The sequence below is a fragment of the Pogoniulus pusillus genome, chromosome 5 (genome assembly GCF_015220805.1).
Source record: "Pogoniulus pusillus isolate bPogPus1 chromosome 5, bPogPus1.pri, whole genome shotgun sequence".
Taxonomy (NCBI): Eukaryota; Metazoa; Chordata; class Aves; order Piciformes; family Lybiidae; genus Pogoniulus; species Pogoniulus pusillus.
The window spans coordinates 9861794-9887021 of NC_087268.1; the positions used below are offsets into that span (position 1 = coordinate 9861794).

The 25228-nt window shown below is 42.7% G+C and overlaps 1 protein-coding gene across 5 annotated transcripts in view; it reads right to left on the reverse strand.

The window, feature by feature from the left end:
- Positions 1 to 25228, reverse strand: part of ZPLD1 (zona pellucida like domain containing 1) — a 152313-nt gene that overhangs the window by 19726 nt on the left and 107359 nt on the right. For all 5 annotated transcript variants that reach the window (XM_064143174.1, XM_064143169.1, XM_064143172.1 and 2 more), the window contains 4 exons: positions 18372 to 18485; positions 8723 to 8943; positions 4180 to 4361; positions 1670 to 1742 (listed from right to left, as the gene is read on the reverse strand). In XM_064143174.1, the coding sequence (XP_063999244.1) occupies positions 1670 to 1742; positions 4180 to 4361; positions 8723 to 8943; positions 18372 to 18477 (582 nt within the window). In that variant the 5' untranslated portion in view covers positions 18478 to 18485. The remainder of the gene's footprint in view (positions 1 to 1669; positions 1743 to 4179; positions 4362 to 8722; positions 8944 to 18371; positions 18486 to 25228) is intronic.

Sequence of the window (25228 nt, forward strand, 5' to 3'; positions counted from 1 at the left end):
AGGCTGAACAGACCTATCTCTTGAAGCCTGTCTCCTTAGGGGAAGTGCTCCAGCACTCCAAAACCAGCCATATAAATTGTGCTGGTTTGAGGCCAATTGGAATATTTTAATGAGAGAAATAGTTGGTTGTGAAAAGAAACTAATGATGATGTATATATCATTCACTGGTTTGCTGAGAGGGATAAAAAGTCAAAAAATAAACAGTGCTCTCCCTTTGTCCTGGGACATTGCCCTGTTTGTTTCTCTCTGGTCTGTGTCCTTCCATCTTATCACTTCCTTTTTTTTTTATAACCCAGATCTATTTTGATATCTAACCTCAGCAACTAACACATAAGCTTCTGCTTTGATTTGGTTGCCTGTCTGAGATAGAGGGAGGAGGGAAGAGGGAGAGTGGGGTAGCTCTGAGCCCTTCTGGGCAGTTTTCTTCATTCCAGGAGGGAGTTTGGATTTCTGTATTACTTCTAACTTGTATATAATTGCAAATACTTGTACATATATTGTGTATATATGCTTGTGAATTTTGCTATGCTCTAAATATAGTTTCATCTTACTTCCAAGCTGTCAGAGTTAGTCTGGGAAATTTCAGATAGTGGTGGGAAGAGTTCCTAATCTACCATGAAATACAAGACAACATGTAGATGAAAAGGACATGGGAATCCAGAAACAAAACTGCTCAGGTGAAAGGATCTGAGAGGTGTCTTCCAACCTCAACAGTTGTATGATTCTATGAAAGGCCTGGTCAATGAGAGGAGTGGTAAAAGAATTGTATAAGTTTTAACAGAGAATTGTATGAGATTAAACATGAAATTGTATGAGGTTTAACAAAGCCAAGTGCTCAGTGATGCGTCTGGGTTGCAACAACCTCATGGAACACTACAGACTTGGGGCAGAGGGGCTGGAAAGCTGCCCAACAGAAAAGGCCCTGGGGATGCTGGTTGACAGCCAGCTGAATATGAGCCAGACGTGTGCTCAGGTGGCCAAGGAGGCCACCAGCATCCAGGCCTGGATCAGAAATAGTGTGACCAGCAGGAGCAGGGAAGCGATTGTATCATACTTGCCGCTGGTGAGGCCACGTTTCAAACAATGGGCTCAGTTTTGGGCCCCTCACTGTGGGCAGGATATTAAGGTGCTGGACCATGCCCACATAAGGGTATCAAAGCTGGTGAAGGGTCTGGAGGACAGGTCTTATGAAGAGCAGATGAGGTTGTTTAGTCTGCAGAAGAGGAAGCTAAGAGGAGATCACACCGCTCTCTACAACTCCCTGAAAGAAGATTGGAGTGAGGTAGGGGTTGGTCTCTTCTCCATAGCATCAAGTGACAGAATGAGAAGAAACATCCTGAAATTGTGATAGGGGAGGTTTAGGTTGGACATTAGGAAAAAAGTTATTTCCCACAAGAGTGGTCAGGCATTGGAACAGGCTGCCCAGGGAGGCAGTAGAGTCACCATCACAGAAGGTGGTAATGGCACTTTGGGACATGGTTAATATCTGTGGCGGTCTGAGGTTGGACTTAACATTAGAGCTTTTTCCAACAAAAACAATTCCATAATTCTGTGATTCTAATAGCAAATAATGCAGAGGAGTTTATACCTTGCTACTCCAAAGCAGCTTGTACTCACACACTGCAGAGATTAATTTATTGCAGGTTAGACTGGTGTGTTTTATACTCACATTGTAAAGCAACAAATTCAAAGTGCTGATAAATGTACCGTTGTTCTCTCGTACAGAAATAGCAGCTGATGACCTACAAGAGAACCAGAAACCAAAAATCATCATGAAGAAAGGTATCTTATTTTTGTGTTTACATACTTCAGTGCTCTTTATCATTAAAACAATTTAAAAAGCCTCGATGAGTCATATCACATGGACTTAATTGATGCATTTGAGTTATAAACTTCTGCAAAAGGAATTTATAGCAGAAACAATGACAACCTTGACTAGGCAGAAAATAATGGATAGCATGGAAAAAAAACACAAATCAGAAAAATAATTAGCAGAGAGGCAAAGTGACCAAAAAAACCAAGCTTTACTCCTGGAAATATTTTCTCTTGCACTGTGCTCACACGCTTGCAACCTGCTTCATGAAGAACTTCCATTTTATTCCTGCTGACATATTGCCATCCCTGCACCTGATTTTTAAGGGAAGTTTTACATTATCTGAAGCTCTCTTCATAAACTATGTTATCTCATACAATGATTCCACAAAATTTCTTCTGGGTCACCTGTTTTCTTCCGTGCTTCTCCCCTTCCATGGACGATCGCAGAGCTAAGTATTACTGTGTTGAGAATACTGACACATGGGCTTGCATATGTATATATACACAAATATACATGGTCTTGCATATATATATACACACACACAGATATACATGGTCTTGCATATATATGTACACACAGACTGATATACATGGACTTGCATATATATACACATACACAGATATGAGCTTGCATATATATAAACACACACAGATATACATGGGCTTGCAGATTTATATATATACACACAGATATACATAGGTTTGCATATATATAAATACACACACAGATATACATGGGCTTGCATATGTATATACACACACACAGAGATATACATGGACTTGCATATATATACACACACACAGAGATATACATGGACTTGTATATATATACACACACAGAGATATACATGCACTTGCGTATATATATACACACACAGAGATATACATGGGCTTGCATATTTATATATATACACACAGATATACATAGGCTTGCATATATATAAATGCACACACAGATAGACATGGGCTTGCATATATATATACACACACACACAGATATACATGGGCTTGCATATATATAAATGCACACACAGATAGACATGGGCTTGCATATATATATACACACACACAGATATACATGGGCTTGCGTATATATATACACACAGATATACATGGGCTTGCATATATACATACACAGAGATATACAAGGGCTTGCATATATATATACACACAGATATACATAGACTTGCATATATATAAATACAGACACAGATAGACATGGGCTTGCATATATATATACACACAGACATACATAGACTTGCATATATATAAATACAGACACAGATATACAAGGGCTTGCATATACATATACACACAGATATACATAGACTTGCATATATATAAATACAGACACAGATAGACAAGGGCTTGCATATATATATATACACACACAGATATACATAGACTTGCATATATATAAATACAGACACAGATAGACAAGGGCTTGCATATATATATACACACAGATATACATAGACTTGCATATATATAAATACAGACACAGATAGACATGGGCTTGCATATATATATACACACAGACATACATAGACTTGCATATATATAAATACAGACACAGATATACATGGGCTTGCATATATATATACACACAGAGAGAGATATACATGGGCTTGCATATATATGTACACACACGCAGATATACATGGGCTTGCATATATATGTACACACACAGATATACATGGGCTTGCACGTATACATACACACACAGATATACATGGGCTTGCATATATATACACATCCAGATATACATGGACTTGCATATATATATACACACACAGACATACACGGGCTTGCACATATATGTACACACACACAGACATACATGGGCTTGCATATATATACACACACAGATATACATGGGTTTGCATATATATACACACACCCAGATATACATGGACTTGCACATACATACACACACAGATATACATGGGCTTGCATATATATGTACACACACACAGATATAAATGGACTTGCATATATATATACACACACACAGATATACATGGGCCTGCACATATATACACACACACAGATTTACATGGGCCTGCACATATATACACACACACAGATATACAAGGGCTTGCATATATATACACACCCACATATACATGGACTTGCATATATATACACACCCACATATACATGGACTTGCATATATATACACACACAGATATACATGGGCTTGCATATATCTGTATACACACACACAGAGATATACATGGACTTGCATATATCTGTATACACACGGACATACATGGACTTGCATATATATGTACACACACACAGATATACATGGGCTTGCACAAAAGTGAGACTAAAACATGTAGAAATAAAAGGACCACTTACGAAGCAAGCTGTGTATTGTTCACCAAGTACTCCAGTGGATAGCTACAGCTAAATTTGTACAGAAGCCCAGGCAAATAGCTGATAATTGTTGGAGGGTCTGGAGTATCAATATATCCTGAGACATTACCTATCTGCACCACTGAGGTATTTCCATAAGCATTGATACCTCGAGCTGAGGATACCTATGGGGGAAGACAGAAAAATTGCTATTATCAGAAAGTTCATTGTGAAACAAAAAAAAACACCTGAGGACATTGATGCTTTACTCCCATAATTTATCCAGAGATATCTTCAGAAATATCTTCCAAAATTAACCAAGTTTAATAACATGTTCCTAGTGTCCTGTTTTTCACCTCACCAAAATTGCAAGGGATATCCCCATTTTTAAAACACAGACTCAAGCAATAGTTGAAAGCAACTGGTGGATCCTGGAAGACTATTTTTAGGTAGCTGGTTTTTTGTTTTGAGCTTTCCCATTTAATTCTCATGACTGACTGGGAAAAACTGTTAAAAAAAAATAGCTTAAAACGAGCTTACATATGCTGCCTCCCTGGGGCCCGGGTCAGGGATGTTACCAGGAGGCTGCCTACTGTAGTGAAGCCCTCTGTTTTCTACCCCTTGTTAGTTATACAAGCAGGAAATTATGAGGTTGACTTAATGATTTCCAGAGGTCTCTTTCAACCCCCACCATTCTGTGATTCAGTCCTCAGACACATGCTATCTTGTGTTGCTCTGGATCACAGTGTACACAGCTCTCCAGAAAACAGAGGGACACTTTCCTCCAGGTAGCAGCCCTGCCCCACTCCATCTTGTGCTAGTTTGAGCCTAGCTAGAATGTTTTGGTGAGAAAGATGAGATCACAGGCTGTGAAAGAGAAAAAACAATGCTGATGTCTAATTCACTCATAGGCTTGCTGAGAGGTATAAGATCAAGAATCCAAACATAGATAAGGCACCACTTCTTCTTCTGCTGGGGAGCTCAGAGCTGCATTTTTCTCTCTCTACCCTCTCTGCCATCTCTCTGATTAATCCACTTTGCTTCCTAACCCCCTGGCTGAACCTCCATTCTTCCTTGGGACTGGGGTAAGGTGGAGAGGGGTGGGAGAAGGTGGAAGGGCAGTTGGGAGCCCCTCCTGGGGACTCAGGTTTCTGGGAGGGCTGTTGTGTTTCTGCATTACCTTTTACCTTGTCTATTTCTGTCTATAACTGTATATACAGTAAATATCTGCCTGTATATTGTGCTAGCTGCAAATATAAGCTTCATTCAAATTTCCAGAGCTGGCTGAGTCTAGTCTGGGTGACTTCCAAAGCATGGGGGGGTGGGGAAGACCCAAACCACTACACATCTAGAGCTGCTGATCTGAACACAGAGGTGGTTTGCAAACACCAGATGAGTGTCTCCCTGGGCACAGAAGGCAAATCAACATTTCAGTGGACTTGTGACACAGTGCTTCTTTGCTATAAGTGCATTGGCAAAACAGATGCTTTCAATGGCTTCAGAATACACAGTTTCTTTAAAAGACATTTAATTATGGAAGAACCATTCTGAGGTGCACGAATTGTAGTATTTTGTACTTGGTACAGCATACACAGCAGGTATTTTGATTTGTCTACAGTAAAAGTGGCTGGGAGACATGCAGCTACACGCTTTGACAACAGTATCACATCATTTACTACATGGCAAGAAAATGATGGAAATAAAAATTTCCAGGATCTATTCCTTGCCTAAAATCATAGCCTAGAACACTTGTACAGCTGTTTAGCTTCCTCACCACCCCACCTCCAAGGAATCAGAAGTTGTATCTACAGACAGGCCTGAGCTGTACCCAAGCTCTGCCTGAACTGTTGTATTTGTTTTTATTGCAAATGAGTTTGAAGGTGTTTGCTGTGAAACACAGCCAAGAAATGCATGGGATTGTACTACTCCAATGTGGTGAACATGATAAGAAATGCTCCCTTCCCCTTTACCCTCTTTCTTTGTGGCCTGACATCCATAAAGTGACAGAGGAGGAGAGGAATTTTGCTTCTATTTTTAGCTGCTGCTACTTCATCTTTGTATCCTGTGCAGCCCTAATGGGGCTTCACAGGGAATCCCAATCATTTGGAGTTACAGGACTGTGGGCCTTTTTAAACATGATTTTAGTAGTTTGATAATGAAATAGCAAGTTCAAGGAGTTTACAACATGATGGAACAGGAAGAAGTTGCCTCCTGGCAAATTATTCTATTGCTAGTCATGGAGATGCTACAGCTTGTCAGGGAAAAATAGAGAAAGAGAACCTTGAACTTGCTGAACTGGGGTTTGTTGTTGTTGATTTTTTTGAAAGAAAACTCAGTCTGAGGCAAAAAGGTCACAGAGCACACAAAATATTTCAGCCCAGTTGTGCAAAACTCTTAGCAGCAAATCAAGGGGGTTATAAAAGCTGACAGGTATCATCAAGCACAAGTATGAATTCCAGGTGGAGTACAAGCCTTCAAAAGAAAAACAAATTTAGACTTGCAAGGTATTCATAGATATTTGATACAACTGCTCACTGCTTGTACAGCGTGGTATACACACAGACTGTACCACTCTCCTCTCCCTTGCTTTACAAGGCTTGAGACTTGAATTCCTCCACTCTACCCATCCAGAGTGAGGCAGCTTAACCGAGGAAAATGAAATGATACAGATACAAAACAGAGCTGCCCAGCTCTGAGATCAGAAGTCAGCTCCTGGAAGAGATTCTGGTTCCAAAAACTTACCCACAGCTAAGTCTTAGATTTAGTCATTAACTGAACAAAGATGTGCACTAAATATTAACACTAGAAGGGAAATCTTTACAGTGAGGGCAGTGAGACAATGCAACAGGCTGCCCAGGGAGGCTGTGGATGTCCCCTCCCGGGATGTGTCTGAGGCCAGGCTGCAGGAGGCCTTGAGCTATCTGGTCATGTGGAAGGTGACCAGTGTCAGGAGGGTTGGAAGTAGATGATCTGCAAAGTCCCTTCCAACACAAACCGATCTATGAAACATAAAATGGAGACACTGAAGTCACACCAGGCAAACCAGTAAAACACCACAGCACAGCGTGGCCATGCACTATGAGATCAGAGCTGAATGCACAAATCTGAACTTCAGGCTCACATTTTGACATTTCTGTCATGAATTGAGTGTAGATTAAACAACTTTTTTTCTTTTTTTAAATGTCAATCATTCAAATTCTGCTGGAAAACTTCATTTTGTTGCCAAGTAGTTCCATACTGAGCTCAGATCTTCCAAGAAGGTGAAACCCCTCGAGGCACAGCTAGCAGAGGTGTTCACTGTGGGTTGGGCCCCCTGACCAGACTATCTCCTCTGTGATGTTCACCCTGAAGCTGCTGTTTCATTGCAAAACATGTAAGATCAGTCAGCAAGCCTCTCTCATAACACAGGGTTACAGAATGCATCAAGGGCTCTCATCAGACCCCACCTGGAGTACTGCCTACCATTCTGGAGCCCCCAACACAAGAAGGACACAGAACTGTTGGAGTGAGTCCAGAGAAGGGCCACGAAGATGCTCAGAGGGCTGCAGCACCTCTGCTATGAGGACCGCCTACGAGAGCTGAGGCCCTTCAGTCTGGAGAAGAGAAGGCTTCAAGGAGACCTTGTAGTAGCCTTCCAGTACCTGAAGGGGGGCCATAAGAAGGCTGGGGAGGGACGATTTACAAGGTCTTGTAATGACAGGATAAGTAATGGGTCTAAACTGGAAGAGGGGAGATTTAAACTAGATGTTAGGAAGAAGTTATTTCCAGTGGGGGTGGTGAAACACTGGCACAGGGTGCCCAGGGAGGTTGCAGATGCTCTCTCCCTGGAGGTGTTCAAGGTCAGGTTGGGTGAGGCCTTGAGGAACCTGTTCTAGTGGGAGGTGTCCCTGCCTATGGCAGGGGGTTGGAACTGGATGAGCTTTGAGGCTGCTTTCAACCTAAACCATTCTGTGATTCTACAATTGGGACCCTCACAGGTCATGTTGTCCAACCCTCCTGCAGTGACTAAGGGACATCTCCAATTACATTAAGCTGCTCAGGGCCCTATCAAGTTTGACATTGAATGTTTCCAGGAATAGGGACTCAGCCTGAGAGCACACAAGTAGGTACCCAGATTATAACTCTCCTCTACCTGACCCACTCTTCAAAGTATTTTGCTTTCATTTTCCTAGCAGGTATTGGAAAAGTTTCAGCAGAATTTACATCATGTTCAGAATGAGTTTTAAAAATAGCTTAGAGAAAAGCAAAATCTCAGTTTGTCACTGAAAGAAAATAGAAACTTAAATTAAATAATAACTTAAATAAACTTTAATTAAATATATACTCTCCCATCAGAGGTGTATTTTCTTATTAATAATCAAGATTATAAATTAATCAAAATTATTGATTATTAGCCTAATCAGGATCATCAAATGTCTCTGGTTTTCCTTGGATGAATGCAAAATGTTTCTAACTGGGTAAGAAAAATTAAACATTTTCTGTAGAAGATAGGAGATCTCCTAGGAATAAACAACCACACCACAATTTCACTTTGACTTTGTCTCACCACTAAAGTGTTTCCACAGGATTCCAGAGTACTCAAATTGATGATGAAAATGACCACTGCTGGAAAGGTGTTGTTATTGATGAAGCCCCTGCAGTGGGCATCCCCATGTTTCCCATTCAGCGCCAGATCCGTCTCGGAATAACCAGAGAAAAGAACTGTGCAAAAATTTATCTTCATAGTGATTGTCTGTACTCCACAGAAAACATTGATATCTCGTTCAGCTGCAAGGAGAATAAAAGGGAAAACATTGTGAGAGGCTGTACTTTAACTAATCACCATACAATTATTGCAGCAGTTTGTCTAATGTAAATCCTGATTGAATTCAGCCACAGCAAAATATTGGAATATAAAGTCTGATTTGCATTATTTCCAAGAACAGATTTGACTCCAGAGTTTAAATAAAGGGAAAACAAATCAAAACATAACATTTAATAAAGTAACATAGAATCATAACATAAAACAGAATCATAGAATAGAATCAACCAGGTTGGACCTCCAAGATCATCCAGTCCAACCTAGCACCCAGCCCTGTCCAATCAACTAGACCATGGCACTAAGTGCCTCAGCCAGGCTTTTCTTGAACACCTCCAGGGGTGGCGACTCCACCACCTCTCTGGGCAGCCCATTCCAATGCCAATCACTCTCTCTGGGAAGAACTTCCTCCTAACATCCAGCCTATACCTACCCTGGCACAACTTGAGACTGTGTCCCCTTGTTCTGTTGCTGGTTGCTTGGGAGAAGAGACCAACCCCCACCTGGCTACAATGCCCCTTCAGGTAGTTGTAGACAGTAATAAGATCACCCCTGAGCCTCCTCTTATCCAGGCTAATCACCTCCAGCTCCCTCAACCTCTCCTCATAGGATTTGTGTTCCAGGCCCCTCACCAGCTTCGTTGCCCTTCTCTGGACATGCTCCAGCACCTCAACATCTTTCTTGAATAGAGGAGCCCAGAACTGGACACAGTACTCAAGGTGTGGTCTGACCAGTGCTGAGTACAGAGGAAGAATAACCTTCCTTGACCTACTGGCCACGCTGTTCCTGATGCAGGCCAGGATGCCATTGGCTCTCTCGGCCACCTGGACACACTGCTGGCTCATCTTCAGCTACTATCTATCAGTACCCCCAGGTCCCTTTCTGCCTGGCTGCTCTCCAGCCAGTCAGTCCCCAGCCTGTAGCGCTGCTTGGGGTTGTTGTGGCCAAAGTGCAGAACCCTGCACTTGGCCTTCTTAAATCTCATCCCATTGGCCTCTGCCCACCCATCCAGCCTGCCCAGGTCCCTCTGCAGGGCTCTCCTACCTTCCAACAGATCAACACCTGCTCCTAGCTTGGTGTCCACTCTGTAGTTCAAAGTCTGCACAGCCCAAAATTGCAGTTTCATACAATCAACAGCATATCAGAGAAATATATTATTCTATCTTCAAAGTTCTGGGTTTTGGTTTTTTTTTGAGAAGCATCAACCTGAGCTTTAATGAAAAATCAGTTGGCTCTTGAAAGGCAATGATCAATACTACAAAGCATCTTGCAATCTTTCATTCCCTACATTACAACAATACAAAAGACCTAGAAAATTGCAACTGTTACAGCTGATGTTTGTTTTTTTTAAAACAGTTGTAAAACAACCAAACCAAACAACTTTTGGAATTATTTTGACCTTTTACTTGAAAGTTCTGAGGATTTTTACGTACTTGAATGGAAAAGCATCAGGTTAGGCTACAGGCACAAGCAAGTTTGGTTTTGCTTTAGAGCTACAACATAAGTTTTCTCGAAGTTATTCTCTGCTTTTGTATGATTTGGAGGCTATTTTTTCCTGCCCTAGTGGTTCACAAAAAGAGACAGTGCTTCCTATTACAGACATACTATATGCCTTTATATAACTCATTTATTACATCTGCTTAAGATTAAAAGCTGTTTAAAATGACAGAACAACTTCACTCGATACTATACTATTAAGCCTGCTGAAATCATAGAATCAACCAGGTTGGAAGAGACCTCCAAGATCATCCAGGCCAACCTAGCACCCAGCCCTAGCCAATCAACTAGACCATGGCACTAAGTGCCTCAGCCAGGCTTTTCTTCAACACATCCAGGGATGGTGACTCCACCACCTCCCTGGGCAGCCCATTCCAATGCCAATCACTCTCTCTATGAAGAACTTCCTCCTAACATCCAGCCTATACTTCCCCCAGCACAACTTGAGACTGTGTCCCCTTGTTCTATTGCTGGTTTCCTGGCAGAAGAGTCCAACCCCCACCTGGCTACAGCCTCCCTTCAGGTAGTTGTAGACAGCAATGAGGTCACCCCTGAGCCTCCTCTTCTCCAGGCTAAACACCCCCAGCTCCCTCAGCCTCTCCTCATAGGGTTTGTGTTCCAGGCCCCTCACCAGCTTTGTTGCCCTTCTCTGGACATGTTCCAGCACCTCAACATCTCTCTTGAATTGAGGAGCCCAGAACTGGACGCAGCACTCAAGGTGTGGCCTGACCAGTGCTGAGTACAGGGGCAGAATAACCTCCCTTGTCCTACTGGCCACGCTGTTCCTGATGCAGGCCAGGATGTCATTGGCTCTCTTGGCCACCTGGGCACACTGCTGCCTCATCTTCAGACTACTATTTATCCGTACCCCCAGGTCCCTTTCTGCCTGGCTGCTCTCCAGCCAGTCAGTCCCCAGCCTGTGGCACTGCTCAGGGTTGTTGTGGCCAAAGTGCAGAACCCTGCACTTGGCCTTCTTAAATCTCATCCCATTGGCCTCTGCCCACCCATCCAGCCTGCCCAGGTCCCTCTGCAGGGCTCTCCTACCTTCCAACAGATCAACACCTGCTCCTAGCTTGGTGTCATCTGCAAACTTACTGATGCTGGACTCAATCCCCTCGTCCAGGTCATCAATAAAGATATTGAACAGGACTGGGCCCAGCACTGATACTTGGGGAACACCATTAGTGACAGCTGCCAACTGGATGTGGCACCATTCACCACTACTCTCTGGGCTCTGCCATCCAGCCAGTTCTTGACCCAGCACAGAGTGAATCTGTCCAAGCCATGAGCTGCCAGCTTGGCTAGGAGCTAATTGTTTCACAACGGTTGTCTCAACAGAGAGGAAATGAAGTCTCCATTACAATGGAACCTGCTCTTCCCCCACCCTGCCCTGTGGTGGAGGAGCACAAGCAGTCTAATTTTGACATCTGTAATGGCAGCTTTAAAGCCAAAACAATCAAGTGCAGGAAATAACAGGCTGAACTCGGTTCTGAGCTAATGTACTGATAAATATAACTGACTGGGTGTAAATTTGGGTAGAAAGGTACTGGAGGCAAGACAGGATTTGAAGTGGTTTGGCATGAAATTTGTACACATACATAGTTCCAGTACTACAAGGTACAAAGACCAAGAAGCAGCATGCCTTGGTTTTCACTAAGTGGTGACTGTTACAATCCATTTAATGGTTATAACTGAGGTAGAGGGAACAGCATAAAAAAAGCAAATGGCAAAGTGTGCTTTTCCACTTCCTTGGACCAATGCACAAACAGTCAGATGGTAAGAAATTGCAGGATGCAACATAAAATGAACTGAGCTACTTTCTAACTCACTCCAAGCCTTTTAAAGAGCAGGATATGGCTTCACCTGTTAAGGTACCACAGCAGACTTTCCACTTGGCACTAGGGGAAATTCTTCCCCTCTGCTCTCGTGAGACACCATGTGGAGAACTGCATCCAGTTCTGGGGCTCCCACACAAGAAGGACATGGAAATGTCCAGAGGAGGCTGTGAAAATGATCAGAGAGCTGGAGCACCTCCCTGCTGGGGACAAGCTGGATGAGTCAGCAATGTGCAGCTGCAGCCCAGAAAGCCAATGGCATCCAGGGCTGCATTAGAAGAAGAGTGGCCAGAAGGTCAAGAGAGGCGATTCTGCCATTCTACTCTGCTCTGGTGTCACCTCAGCTGGGGTACTGTGTTCAGCTCCAGAGTCCTCAGTACAAGAAGGACGCAGACCTGATGAAGCAGGTCCAGATGAGGGACACAAAGATGATCAGAGGGCTGGAGCACATTTCCTATAAAAACAAGCTGAGAAAGTTCCAGGAAGACCTTAGAGCATTTCAATGTCTTAAGGGAAACCGGGGAAGGACAGGTTAGAAAGGTCTGTAGTGATGGGATGAGGTACAATGGTTTGAAACAGAAGTAGGATAGATTTAAGTTGGACAAATGGAGCAGTTCTTTATAATAAGAGTAATGAAATACTGGAACAGGTAGCCCAGAGATGTGGCTGAGGCCCCATCCCTGGAGACATTCAAGGTCAAATGTGATGGGGCTCTGAGCAACTGAGCTAGTTCAAGATGTCCCTGCTCACTGCACGGGGGCTGAATGAGATGACCTTGGAGGGTAAGGTCCCTTCCAACCTGAAGCATTCTGTGATTCTCAGTCAAATCACAGAGGGATCAGACACATAACAGAGTACAAATCAAGAGGAGATCACCCTGAATCAAGGACAGGCTCATGACAATATGAACCAAATGCTGACAATTCCACCACTGCTCATTTCTGCTCTCGCACCCTTGCACATATTGCCAAGTCTTACTGCAGCGCAGGTAGTGAAAAACTGCAGAGAGTAAGAGTTTGTCAGAGAAGACAGGTGATAGAACATGAGGAAATGACCTGAAATTGTGCCAGGGGAGGTTTAGGTTGGTTATGAGTAAAAATTTATTTCCTGCAAGAGTGGTCAGGCATTGGAACAGGCTGCCCAGGGACGTGATGGAGTCACCATCCCTGGAGGTGTTCAAGAAATGTGTGGACATGGAACTTCGTGACACGGTTTAATGTCCATGGTGGTGTTAGTTTGATGGTTGGACTCAATCTTGGAGGTCGTTTCCAACCAAAACAATTCTATGATTCCATGAAGCCACTGGCAGATCATAGAGGTCTGAATCAATTCTGTGACAAAAGTCATTCTACCAGAACAGGCATGCAAAGATACTTATAGTTCAAAACCAGATCCTCTTGCACAAGCTCCCTCTTTGAGAGGGAATTAAAAGGGGCAGCATATGTGAACAAGCACTGTGTGTTTCCCATCTGAAGACAGATGGGCTGCTACAGCTTCATTGTCCAAAAAGCCTTCTAAAAGCCCAGATCTCCTATAACGCAGAACTAAAGCTTTTTTTTTCCCTGCTGCTTCTCTCCTCTCTGAAGGATGGCAGGACCTTGGTACCTCCTCTCTAGAAAATATCTGGCTTTTGGTATACAAAACAGCAGAATTTTCAGCCTACTAAATATGTTTTTTTTCCTTCATCCTTGCTGACTATTGCATACCTACACTCTAAAACAAATCTGCAAACGGCAGAAACAGCAGTCTTGCCTGGTTATTTATCATCCTGTTTATGCAGAACCATCCCTGTGCAAAAAGTCATCTAAGCAATGAATGATAAAAGCACAAACAAATGAAAAATGGATGAGCTCCAAAGTTCCTTCAGGTAGGCTTAATTTCTCATCTTTGCTGAAGACAACTCCTGTTCTACACAACATTTAAAGGGAAAAAGTAGACAACTTCCAAACCCAATTGTCTCCCTGGTATCTGCACACTAACAGCCTCAGCCAGAAAGTCCATTCTCACCCCATGTCTGGATCTTTAGCTGACAAGAATGAAGAGCCTTTGTGCAGAGCAAATAAGGAATGGGAAGTGTATACCAGTTTCCATGAACAGTACCTAAGCCCAGAGAGATGTTTCTTTTAAAATGGTCTCCTCTTTCATCTATCTCACCACGCCATTTACACTTGAACTCTGGAAGCAGTGAGACCAGCACCCTCAAAGCAAACAGCATGAGCCAGGCACTGGGAAAGCAAACACAGGAATGGGGAGTCTCTTATGCCTGCAGATGCTCTCTCGATGACTTTCTGGGGTTCTTGAACCCAGAGAACAGAGCTCCAGCAGCCTCACTCAGCTCCACTAGCCCCAGCCCATCAAAAAGCAGTTCCTCGTGCTTTCTAAAAATGGTACCTGACAAATTTGGGGATATAATCATAGAAAGCATCAGGTTGGAAGGGACCCTCAAAGGTCATCTACTCCAGTACCCCTGCAATGAACAGGGCAGGGTATATCTCCAAATAAATCAGGTTTCTCAGGGTCCCATCAAGTTTGACCTTCAGTTTCTCCAGGAATGGAGCCACAACCACTTCCTCAGGTAACCTGTTCCAGTATTTCACCACTCACATTGTGTGACTGTTTGGGTGTTACCCACCTCCTCCCTCCTTTGAAATCACCCGGACTAGACTCAGCCAGCTGGAAGTTAAGGAATGAAGCTTTGTATGTACAGCTTAGCACAATATGCAAGCAGATATTTACAGTATATACAGCTATATACAAGGTAAAGGTAACACAGAAACACAACAGCCCTCCCAGAAACCAGAGTCTTCAGGAGGGGCTCCCAACCACCCTTCCACCTCCTTTCCACCCCTCCACCTTACCCCAGACTTTGCCTTATGTGCAAGGTGAGTTTGGAGGATTGGCCAGGGGGGTTAAAAAGCAGAAGGATTAGTTACACAGAAAGCAGGTTAGGGAGAAAAGTACAGGCACCAGCTGTAACAGAGAGCCACTGCCTTATCTGTGTTTTGTGTTCTTGTTTTTATACATCTCAGCAAGCCTGTGAGTGCAGTAGACATCACCATCATTTCCTTTTCACAGCCTATAATCTAATTCTTCTCACCAAAATATTCCAGCTAGGCTCAAACTAGCACACATTGTAAAAAACTTCCTCTGTCTGCCCAACTTAAATCTACCCTACTCCAGTTTCAAACCTTTCCCCCTCATCCTATCACTATAAGCCCTTCTAAACAGTCCTTCCCCAGCCTTCCTGTAGGTGCCCTTCAGGTGCTTGAAGGCCACTATAAGATCTCCACAGAGCCTTCTCTTGTCCAGGCTGAACAGATGTAATTCTTTCAGCCTGTCCTCATAGGAGAAGTGAACAAAGATAGGACAAAATGTTTTTTTTCTGTTTTTTACCTCTATCTCAAGTCCATAACCAACTGTGCTAGTTTGAAGCAGGCTAGAATGTTTTGGTGAGAGAAAGTAGATAATTTAGCTGTGAAAAGGAAAACAATTGCGATGTCAACTTCTCTCACAGTCTCGCTGAGAACTATGGGAACAAGAAGGGTAAACATTAGATAACATTTGCCATTTTCTCACCCTGCTTCTGGGCTTCAGACTGAGCCACATCTCCTTAACCTCGCTGCCACTAACCTTGCTTCTTAACCTCTTGGCTGCACCTCTTTTCTTCCTAGGATTTGGGGTAAGGTTGAGAGGGGTAGGGGGAGGTGCAGGGGTGGTTGAGAGCCCCTCCTGGGGACTCAGGTTTCTGGGAGGGGAGTTGTGTTTCTGTATTACTTTTTTTTACCTTGTCTATAACTGTATATACTGTAAATATCTGCTTGTATATTGTGCTAGCTGTAAATAAATAGCTTCATTTATATTCCCAGAGCCTGTCTGAGTCAGCTGGGGCATTTTCTAAAGTGGGGGGGGGGGGAGGATAGAAGCCAAACCACCACACCAACAAGTAGCATTACTTTTCTTCCTGGCTCTCAAAAGCAGCACTAAGACTGTAGAACAAATTCCAACCTCTCAGTCTTTTACTGCCTGAGATCACAAGAAGCAAACATCAGGACTCGTCTCAGCTCCTACAGGCAGTATGAGGTGATCAGTATTTACTTAAAAAAAAACAACAGCTCTGTACTTGTGACCTAAACAGATTTTTCCCCTGAAATTTGGCAGAAATGAGATCTGATGTGTCCCTTTTTTATGAGGCAGAACTGCAAGAGGCCCCTAAATATCCACAATAAGAACTGGAGTCAATTCATGGGTATCACATTGCAAACGTAAAACCTTGGCACAGGCCTTGTGCTAAAAAAAAATAATAAAAAGACCAGAGGAAAAAAAAAGTAAAGCAGAGAAAGAAGAATCTAAATTTCCTTTAGCTCTTGCAATCATCTCAAGAAGCCTGAAACACAAAAACAATTACATGAAAAACTACAACAGGTGGATCTGAGGCAGGTGGGTACAATTCACCCACGCATTTTTTTAGGTCATCCTGTAAAACCTCTTCCCAGGAGGGGGAAATACAGAAGTAATATGCGAAATACCCACTTAAACAGTGACTTTGTCAGAGATGGAGACAATCTATTTGATCTCTGCGTGTCTTATTGCTCTGCTTTTCATATTCACATTGATGCAGTGAAAAAGAATCAAGCCCGCTGTCAACAAAGCACCTAGCAGCGTGGTGGAGACACGGGAAACAACGAACACACTGTCTGTCAGCTTTCTGCTGAATTAATAATAATTTTCCTTCAAAAAAAAAAATCACAACTATTATTATTACTTTTCAGAAAGCAACCACACTGAAATGTATTGCAGCACAATACTACACAAAGAGTTCATCACCGCACTGCTCAATTCCATCGCTACCTCGAACACAAGATGTATTTGCAGCCTTTATTATTATTCTGTTCAAGAAACAGCTGAGGCAGGAAGGATAAGCAATATAGCAGAGACTAAAAGCATTTTTTTGCTGGACAAACTCTGATACACACATCACTAAGACTGAAATTTCATTTCTATTTCTCCTTGTATTAACAGCTCCAGACATCTGATTTCCCCAAACCGTGTAAAGCTCATTTTCTCACACAGCTATGACTGTACATTGTATGTAGATACATCTCGTTGCTTCACCTAAACCAAGCACTTAATGCCAAAGTGAGGCTTTAGAATTTGCAATCAATTTAATTTTATACAAAAAAACCCACATATTTACTTATTTCACTGAAAGGACATAATTGCCCAGATAACACATGAAAGGAAACCCAGATAGAAGTGTCAGGAACTTAAATCATAGAAAGATTTGGCTTGAAAGTAACCTTAATGATTATCTAGTTCCAACTCCCCTGTCACAAGCAGGGACACCTTCCACACTTCCACATGATTGCTCAAGGCCCTGGGCAAGTCAAGATTGATCAAGGCCCTGTATAATCTGGCCTTGAACACCTCTAGGGAGGGGGCATCCACAACTTCCCTGGGTAACCTGTGTCAGCGTCTCACCACTCTCACTGTCAAGCAAGACTTTCTTTGCAATATCCATTCTAAATCTACCCTGCTCAAGCTTAAATCCATTCCCTCTCATTCTGTCACCAGAAGTCCTTGTAAGAAGTCCCTCTGTAGCTTTTCTCTAGCCCCCATTAGTTACTGCAAGGCCACTATATGGTGTCCCTGGAGTTTTCTCCATGCTGAACAACCTCTGCTCTTGCAGAGGTGATGTGCTTCAGTTCTGAAGAGAACACTTACAACAACCTGACCTCTGGTGAATTTCTTAGACAAGACAGAACCCAATCAGAAGCAGGTCAAACCACACTAATGTGAGGGAAGTTGTATTTTTTGCTACCAGACTGAACTTGACCCATTGGGCAATTAAGGAGAAAGTAAAGCACAACAGTGGAGGAGTTTCATTGTCACTGAGACAGTTGATACTCACTTAATGTGGAGTTCTAACCCCCAGGCTTCAGACAGATTTAAAGCTCTGTATTTAAGAGCAAGTCCTGCTTTCAACCAAGACAATAAAGAAGTCATTAGGGGAAAAAAAAAAGGGGGGGAAAGGAAAAAAAGAAAAAAGAAATCTATTAAACACTTACCAGGAAACCTGCTATGGAGGTTAGCATCACAGTTGTATCCATTGAACTGAGCAGTCACTGCGAACACTTTAATCGTCAGCAGGAGCAGTAACCATACCTGTTCCATTGCAAAACCTAGCAAAACATTAGGTGGTTATTACAAACATCTGTTCACTGCATTAAAGATGCTTACTGCAGACATTTAACCACTCAGGAGGTGATGATCTCCAGCAAAAGAATCAGGGCTAAAGCTCACAAGCTTATGAGAAAGAGGCCACAGGCAGCAGAGCCCATTTCTCTACTTCTGAGTAATGTGTGATTTCTATTAACTGCTACAGCTTGTCATCATAACTTGTGGCAAAGAAAAGATACTCAAGGAAAACACAAGAGGAGAAAAAAACCCCTAAAATATGACAGATTAAGATTGCTTAACTAGTTACACTCCAACAAACTTGTTTGACAATTCAGTGTAAAAACATCTTAGAATTTCATTTTAGCCAAGTCCTTGAAAACTACACAGATTTTGGTAAACAGTTCTCAGGCTCGAAGTTCTAGGATAAAAATCCATTCACATCTTTTGGCCAAAACTCTGTTATTTGAAGCATGCATTCCATTGCCTTCAGCTTATGTGCAGAATTGGCAGAGATCCTTACATCTACGTGAAATGTATCTGGCAACCAGATCAGAAGCACACAAATTTCTACAGTATTAAGTAATTATTCCTCTTGAGAGGAAAACTCCAAGGTATAATACTTGTGGTCTTTCATAGAATTATAGAATCAACCAGCTTGGAAGTGACCTCCAAGGTCATCCAGTCCAACCTATCACCAAGCTCTGTCCAATCAACTAGACCATGGCACTCAGTGCCTCATCCAGGTTTTGTTTGAACACCTCCAGGAATGGTGACTCCATCACCTCCCTGGGCAGCCCACTCCAATGCCAATCACTCTCTCTAGGAAGAACTTCTTCCCAACATCCAGCCTATACCTCCCCCAACAGAATTTGAGACTGTGTCCCCTTATTCTGTTGCTGGTTGCCTGGGAGAAGAGATCAACCCCCACCTGACTACAGAACATCTGATTTATGTTTTGTAAATAGTATCCCAAACTACTGAGATGTCATACTCCTAGAAAATATCTCTGATGATAAGGATCTCAAATCATAGAATTATAGAAACATTTTTTGTTGGAAAAGACCTTTAAGATCATTGAGCCCAACCTAACTCGACCAAAGTCTGGTGCTAAACCATGCACCTCAGCAGAACATCCCTGAATCTTTTAAACACCTCTAGGGACGAAGATTCAACCACCTCCTTAAGGCAGCCTGTTTCAGGTTTGAGAACTCTTTCAGTGAAGGAGTTTCTTATAATGCCCAAGAACTTGCAGTCTGTAAGTTATAAACAGAGGAAACATATTTATTTGGAATCACAGAATGATTTGGGTCAAAGAGACCTTTTACAGTTGCCTAGTCCACCTCCCTGCAGTCAGCAGGGACATCTTCAGCTAGAGCCCCCAACAACCTGACCTGGAATGGTTACAGGGATGCAGTGATGATCTCTACATGCCTAGAGAGGAATTGATCAATTCTAGACTTACAAGGTCTATAGCTATAGAGATGCTGACCACCTTTCTCCAAGTGGACATCAAGAACATTTGTTAGTTCTATAAATGCTACACACCTATATGCACCCATATCTGGGAATGGCAAGTGACTGTCATGTACTGCTGAGAAGAGCTGGCAACAGCACATGGAGAGAATGTTTAAGACAAATTCTCACTCTTAACTGGATTCCTTGTGTCTACATGGCAGTTTAAGCTGATCTCTGCCCAAATTCATAGTTTGGGTTGGAAGGGCACTTAAAGATATCTAGTACCAAGGCTTCTGCCATAGGCAGGGACAACTTCCACTAGACCAGATTCCCCAAGGCCTCTTCCAACCTGGCCTTGAACACCTCAAGAGAGAGGCATTCACAACCAGTTTTCAAACCAGGGTCATGGAGTAGATAAACCTGGAATTTAAAGCCTTGTATTGAAAGACAGACACATAAAGGACACTCCCAGGTGCTCTTGGTCAACAAACAAACCACCTACAACAAAATACTGAGCCAAACTCTACTCAAAAGTTAAAGGCATGGCCAAATGTCTGGCCATTCATTCCTGTGTAATTCTGCTTGGAAGAACATGCTATAAAAGTGAAGAATTGGAAATGCCAGCTGAGCATGCAGGTTTTCTAAGGCAGGGATAACTTTTTTGCCATCAGTTCCAAAAGCAGTTTTGCTAGCAAGTTCTCCACAGCTTCCTCAAAGTGTAACCTATAGCAACAGTGCAATCCCCTTTAATTTCAGGTGGATACAAAACTAAATGAAAGCACTCTTTGACCCTCTACTCCTTTTCCATTAAACTCCTGTTGAGGTTGACAGCACTTGCAGCAAATGCTGATGAAAAATTGTGAGAACCTAAGAAAGAAAATAAAATCTCTAACCAGGTTGCTATGAAGCCTCTGTGTTTTCACACTTTCTCCATTATTCTCAAAGGGAGAAGCAAGGTGGTGATTTGCTTGTTTAGAATGAAAAGTCATACCTTCTTTTGAAAGAATGGTGGGTTGTTTTTTTTCCTTGAGAAATCTGGCATTTCTCCACTGTACTGGGGCTTTACCTCTGCTTGTGCAACGGTTACATCAATAAAGTGGTCGTTACTGGTGTGCTGTACACGAGCTTGTTTCTGGTCTCCATTGCAGTGGTCTAAATCAAGGGCAGTTTACCAGCATTCAAATCTGACTTAAATTCTCTAACCACTTTTTTGCTATCAACGACAACCAAAAGAAAAGTTGTGAAAATAATTTAATGACAGAGGACACTGACAAAGTTGTAGCTATCAGAGTAAAAGCAGAGTTTAGAATAAATGCTAAAATGTTAGTTATTCAACTTAACTTCTGCTGCTGCGTTTCAGAGGAAGGTGAGGTGATTAAGAAACAAAGCTGAATTAAGGCATTAAGTATTTATAACACTAGTTCTCTATCTATATTCAGAACAAAGCAGATCTTAAGACAACCAATAATGTTCCACTTGCTTTCTGGCTATTGACTCATCTGCATATACATCAGCATGCAGATCCACATCTCCAGCTGAGCTGACTACTGCTGATTTCAGTTAATTAGGCATAGGCATTATTTTTCATTTCTCAACAGAACTGAAGGTCTGGAAAGCTCCCTGAGAGCCAACATAGCCTAGCAAGAATCAAAGCAGCCATTCCTGGTGTAGAAAAAGAGAAGGCACTGTGAAATTGCCATCCTGTGCAATCAGAACTGTTCTAGGTGAAACTGCTCTGGCAGAGGGGTGGGACCAGGTGATCTCTAGAAGCATAGAACTATTGAGGTTGGAACAGACCTGTTTGATTATTAAGTCAAACTGTTTGCCTCAAGCTCACAATCCCACCACTACTGCTAAGCCACTACCACTAAACCATGTCCCTCAGCACCACATCCACATGTCTTCTAAATACCTTCAGGGATGGTGATTGCACCACCTCCCTGGGCAGCCTGTTTCAATGCCTGATAACCCTTTCTGTGAAGACATTTTTCCTAATATCCAACCCCCACCATTCTGTAGTTTTGTGATACGTAATCCAAGACTCAATACATTCAAGAGGGAGGCATTTCTCTTTTTTCTTCAGCATTTTTCTTTTTTTGAGGACTAAAGTGTTTGGTGCTTTCCCAACAAAGTGCTTCTTTGGTCGAGCAGAAAATCTATTGAACAGTTAGACATAAGAATAATCTTCCAAGGGAAGCAGTGGATTCCCTTACACTGAACAGTTTGAAGACTCAGCTTGACAGGATGCTAAGCCATCACGTTTCAAATCCACGTTACCTAGAAAGGTTGGACTAGATGATTCTTGGGGTCCCATCCAACCTGGCTTTCTGAAATTCTGTGACATTTGGCTGTTAGGAAGATTTTCAAGATGCCAACATACTCTGCAAGGGAAATGTGATTCTTTCTATGAAACTCTCAACTGACAAACCAATACCAGGATTCACTGATGCAGAATTCTCTCCTGTATTCTTCAGACCCCATCTCTACTTTTTCCTGCTGAGCATCTTTAAGGACTGTTATGTTTACATTATTTACCATGTTATGTTTCTGGCAGGCACAGTGTAGTGCTTAGCCTCACTGGAATACTGAAATCACCTCAAAATATCCCATTAGACACTTAGGTAATTTTACTTCCAAATGTTTCTGCCTAGAGCCATCCATCTAAGGATCTCTTCCAAACAAGGTCCAGTACTTCATATTTAGCAAGGGAACTATTCTTTCTCTTGACTTGATGAGGGTGGAGTTAAAAACCCACATGCAGGATTTCTGGTAATATGAAGTTTGCATGAAAACCATCTCAAACATTACTAGAACAGAAGACCTTCAAAGGCCAGGTGTAGATCAGTCTGGGATTTAAAAGCCTCTCAAGCACAATTAATTTCAGAGACTGCTTCATGTAGATTTCTAAAGCAATTAATTCCAATTAAAAAAAACCAGCCCAACCTATCCATGTTCCAGTGTAATAAAATTAAACTTCCAGAATGATGAAATAAAAATAGTCAGGGTATGGATCTTTGTTGCACCAGAGTTGTCTACATGTTCATCATCAAGAGCCAGCTTCAGGTTTGATTCTTCTGTGCTGCATATCACTGAAAACCACAGAGGTTAAGAATTGCAGCACGCAGGCCCCAATTTAATTGTTACCAGTTTACAAAGCCCTTACATGTCACTATTGTGGTGATAGGCCTGATAGGCCAAACATGGGTTTATCCATGCCCTGGCTTGCCCAGACATGTTTCCCTGCTCGCCCTCCTTCTGCGCTGGGGGAAGCAACTGTGGGAGGGGAGGGCAAAAGCCCTGGCTTCACCTAATATGGTGAGGCTTGGCCAAGTGCCATTCTGATTGCCTAACCTATGTCCAATGCCCCGTTAGTCTCAGGCCAGATATTGATAAAAGGGATAAGCAGGTAGCACGGGGGCTGCTGCTGCCTCATTTTGCATCCTGAATTTGCCTGCAGCGCTTAGCAGGCACAGGCTCTAAATGCCTGCACACGATCAGCCTGCGTAGCCAGCATGACATTGTGCAGAGACGGCGCAGCACTGCATCCTGTCTGCCCCTCTGCAAGTCTGCTGACAAGATGGGGAATCCTGGAGATACACAGACTGTCCAGAGGGCCAGGTCAGAGACTATGCTATCAACTCCCAGCTTCCTGAGAAAACAACCTGGGAAACTCCGGCAGCAACCCCTTCACCTGCTTTGGGTACTGTCCCATTTATATTGTGTGAGTAAATACTTAAAAGCCTCTTCCAGTATAATATTTGCATTTGCCACTTTAAGAAGTAAGTGCTCTCGTTTTGCCTGTTCCCTACAGGTATAAATTCCCAAACTGTGCATTTCTGAACCTCCTGAATCAGTTTTGTGGGGAGTTTTACTGTTGCTAAAGAGTTTTCATAGTTACTAACAATCATCGCCTGGATAGCGAAACTAATAGAGAAACTAATAGAGATTATTAATTTTGTCACAACCATGTCAGAAAACCCACACCAAATTTCAAAGTAAAGATGTTATGATTAAACAAAAGCCATTTTGCAGTCAACTTGGGAATTTAGCTTCTTGGAGATGCAGTGGTTTGACCTATCTAGAGTCATAGAATCAAGCAGGTTGGAAGAGACCTCCAAGATCATCCAGTCCAACCTAGCACCCAGCCCTATCCAATCAACTAGACCATGGCACTAAGTGCCTCATCCAGGCTTTTCTTGAAGACCCCCAGGGATGGTGACTCCACCACCTCCCTGGGCAGCCCATTCCAATGGGAAATCACTCTCTCTGGGAAGAACTTCGTCCTAACATCCAGCCTATACCTACCCTGGCACAGCTTGAGACTGTGTCCCCTTGTTCTATTGCTGGTTACCTGGGAGAAGAGGCCACCCCCCACCTGGCTACAATGTCCTTTCAGGTAGTTGTAGACAGTAATAAGACCACCCCTGAGCCTCCTCTTCTCCAGGCTAAACAACCCCAGCTCCCTCAACCTCTCCTCATAGGATTTGTGCTCCAGGCCCCTCACCAGCTTCATTGCCCTTCTCTGGACATGTTCCAGCACCTCAACATCCTTCTTGAATTGAGGGGCCCAGAACTGGACACAGTACTCAAGGTGTGGCCTGACCAGTGCTGAGTACAGAGTCCCTCTTCTTTCCCCTCTTGCCGCACAGCTTTCATTTATCTTCTCTACCCATTCTCTCCAGAAAGATATTCACAAAACAGCATTCACTGATTCACTCCTAGATTTGGAGTGAAATTCATTTGTAAGCCAGGTCTATGCTTTTGAGGACATTACTTATTTTGAATATTCTTTCTGCATTTTCAGGGAACATCCTCTAACCTCCTACTCGTTCTCCCTTTTTCCTTCACAAGGTGTGGCAGCTCTGCAAAATATCTTGATGTCTTCTGACTGCCTAAAGTCTTTCAAAAGATAAAAAACTGTTAATAGCAATAATGAAAACATCTGGAAGATAATTATAGATGTGATAAGCATGTGAAAAAAAACAGTTGGTGTAACATATTTAAATGTTTCCATACGTATCTAGTAAATGTCTAGAGGTTCTCTAGCACTGCATATTGGTTTTCTACAAGTAGGGGAACAGAAAAATTACTACTTGTACCCCAAAAAATATTTTCAGATTATCATTACATAGTCGAGTGAGTACTTATCAGTATGTGGCATCAAGCTGTGTGGTCCAGCTGACACGCTGGAGGGAAGGGATGCCATCCAGAAGGACTTGGACAGGCTTGAGAGTTGGGTTCATGCCAACCCTCTGAAGTTCAATAAGGTCAAATGCAAGGTTCTCCACCT